The sequence below is a fragment of the Petaurus breviceps genome, unplaced genomic scaffold, assembly GCF_028583685.1.
Source record: "Petaurus breviceps papuanus isolate PSGF00001 unplaced genomic scaffold, PetGlider_PUasm1.0 139, whole genome shotgun sequence".
In the NCBI taxonomy this organism is placed as follows: domain Eukaryota; kingdom Metazoa; phylum Chordata; class Mammalia; order Diprotodontia; family Petauridae; genus Petaurus; species Petaurus breviceps.
In genome coordinates this window covers 12,785,690-12,788,197 of record NW_027185697.1, presented here as the reverse complement: position 1 = coordinate 12,788,197, position 2,508 = coordinate 12,785,690, and the positions used below count along the sequence as shown (strand labels likewise).

At 58.1% G+C, this 2,508-nt stretch overlaps 2 protein-coding genes across 3 annotated transcripts in view; one reads left to right on the top strand and one right to left on the bottom strand.

Annotated features, from left to right (window-relative positions):
* Positions 1 to 2,508, bottom strand: part of CCT7 (chaperonin containing TCP1 subunit 7) — a 132,166-nt gene that overhangs the window by 31,521 nt on the left and 98,137 nt on the right. The gene's annotated exons all lie outside the window — the stretch shown is intronic.
* Positions 1,847 to 2,508, top strand: part of PRADC1 (protease associated domain containing 1) — a 4,601-nt gene continuing 3,939 nt past the window's right edge. The window contains exon 1 of one of the 2 annotated variants that reach the window (XM_069066664.1): positions 1,847 to 2,030. In XM_069066664.1, coding sequence (XP_068922765.1) covers positions 1,964 to 2,030 — 67 coding nt within the window. In that variant the 5' untranslated portion in view covers positions 1,847 to 1,963. The remainder of the gene's footprint in view (positions 2,031 to 2,508) is intronic. The other variant, XM_069066656.1, reaches the window with a different exon arrangement.

Genomic DNA, 2,508 nt, shown 5'->3' with positions numbered 1-2,508 from the left:
ATGAGTCAATTGAACAACACACTGTCTTCTTTGCTTGCTTCTCTTGCTCTCTGCTCCTTTCACCACTCATGCCTTGCTGGACCTGAGCCCTGGATCGCCAGCCTCCAACCCTCCCTCCCATTCACCTGCTGCTAAACAGAGCTGGAGATAGTCACAAAACTGATGATTGGGTCCAACACAAGCCCTCACTGAAGGGAGATCTTTGGACTCCTCCCTAATTGACTGGCTGTCACACTCACTCTAATGGCTGCTCCAAACTAGTGCAATGTGAGCTTAAAGGGAGGGAGACCAGGCTCTAAGTCCTGCCTCAGATGCCAGTTCTAAGTTCCTGAGCAGGTTACTGACTCTGCCTCAGTTTCTCACCTCTAAGATGAGGTGGCTGGACTCCTTGATTTCCAAGGTCCCTTTCATGTCCAGGTCTGAGATCTTATTACTCTCTACTCAAATCTTTAACTCCACACCCATCCCCCTACTCATACACATGCATCCTTTGATCTGAGGCCATTTATAGAGGGTGTCCCCAAAGTCCTAAGGTAGTTTTAAGTTACTAAAATTTGTGGAACACGTTGTATAGTACTGGAAGGTTTACAAAGCACTTTACAAGTATCTCTCCAGCTGAGAACCCAGGAGGATGCTTGGTGAGCCTGGAGTGGGCCATGCATGGGTATTCTGTGTTTGATTTCTGTCACCTTGTGAGTGAGGATGGAAAGCCACGGAATGCTGAGCAGAATGTGAGTCCAAAAGATCCTTGGGGGCTAAATCTCTAGCTTTCCTATTGGATGGCCAAGATTTGTAAACGCAAGTCTTCAACCCACCCGGAGGCCAGGTAGGGGGCAGAGGTGGGCCCTTCCTGCCATGCTTCCCACCGGGCTGGCCCTTGAGCACGTGGGCTAAGCCTGGGAAGGACTGCCTCCTCTGTTTATTATTTCCTTCCATCCTTCCTCCTTCCCTTCCTCCCTTTCTTCCTTCCTTCCTTCCTCCCTTCCCTCATTCTCCCGGGGCTCGGGAAGGTAGTGGACCCCATCTTTTCAGTAAGCCTCCCTCAGTAAGAGCTCGTAGGGTGAGACGATAGCGGGGCGCTATCACACCAGAATGGGAGCTCCAGCCAATAGCATTAGACCCCAGTCCTTCAGGGATACCCCAGAGCCCTGCGCTGACGATGGAGCCACTTGTCAGTGGCACAGGAGATGGTGCAATGGGTGCGTAACAGACCGGGACAGGAGGCAGGGGGTAGTGCACGTGCCAGGGATCTCTAGGCAACAACTTCCCCTCTAGGCTCTGAGTCCTCCGAAACTCGTTGACCTAGGGACAGACCGCTCAGCTGACTCCCCGCCCCCTCGGCGAGCCCCACAGCTTGAGGAACCTTAAAGTACGGAAGAAACGCGATCCAGGGAGCTGGGCCTGAAGAGCTATCACCACCCCCTGGCCCCTGGCGCAATTTCCTGCTTCCCGTTTATTCGGGATGGGTTGGTAATTCCAAACAAAGTTGTAGAGGCGGGGGGAGGGGCCAGGGTGGAATTGGGCCCAATCAGATCTTAGCCCCACTCCCCTTCCTTTATGGCTCGGGGCATCGAAGCGGGGGAGGCTCCGGAGTGATAAGACTATTGACAGCCATTTTCACCAATCGGCTCTCATCCACGCTCCTCGTTGCCACCAATGAGCATAAGGGCGTAGGAGATCGAAAGAAGGTGGGGGCGGGAGGTGGGAACAGAGAATGTAGAAAGGCATTGGACCCAATCGGTCCTAGGCGCCTTGTTCATTAACCAATGAAGTGGAGGGGGCGGGAGGAGGCTTTCTATCGACAGGTGCTCTTTCCAATCAGATCTCGCTCGCGGCTTTCCAATGAGCGTAGGCAGCGGGGGCCGGGGGCGGGTCAACCTGAGCAGCTGTCAGGGGGCGCGCGGTCCGGAGGAGAAGGCGGCGGCAGCGGCCCCGGGAGCGAGTGTCCCCCGGCCGGCCCGAGATGGTCCGGGGCGTCGCGGGTTGGGGCTGCTTCTGGCTGTGGTGCTCCGCGTGCGTGCTGGCCCACGGTGAGCCGGGGGGGGGCGGGGGGGGGCGGGCGGGGCGGGGCGGAGAGGGAGGGGGGGGTAGGGGGGGTGCGGGGCACACTGACCCCTGACCCCTTTGGAGACTTGGGATCCCGGAGGGAGCCGGGCTTGGGGTCAGTTTCCTCCTGTCACGTGCCAGGGCACGGCTGGGGGAGGGGCAGACCCTCCTTCTGTCGGTGACTCCCGGGGACACCTCGGGCAGGTCCTGGATTCCTGCTGGGGGCTGGGCCGCTCACTACCTGCCCGAGTGACCTTGGACAAGTGGTGCCCAGGCTCCGAGCCTCATTTCCACCCCCCACCAAGACGAGGGGCTGTACTCGATGGCTTCCCAAGCCCCTTCCAGCCCTGCCATCTGTGACCCTATAAAGCCCCTTCCTCCGCCCGGGCCTCAGTTCCCCCCCTCCCTGTAAAATGGGCAGGCTGGACTCTGAAGCCCCTTCCAGCTCTCCATCTGTGACCC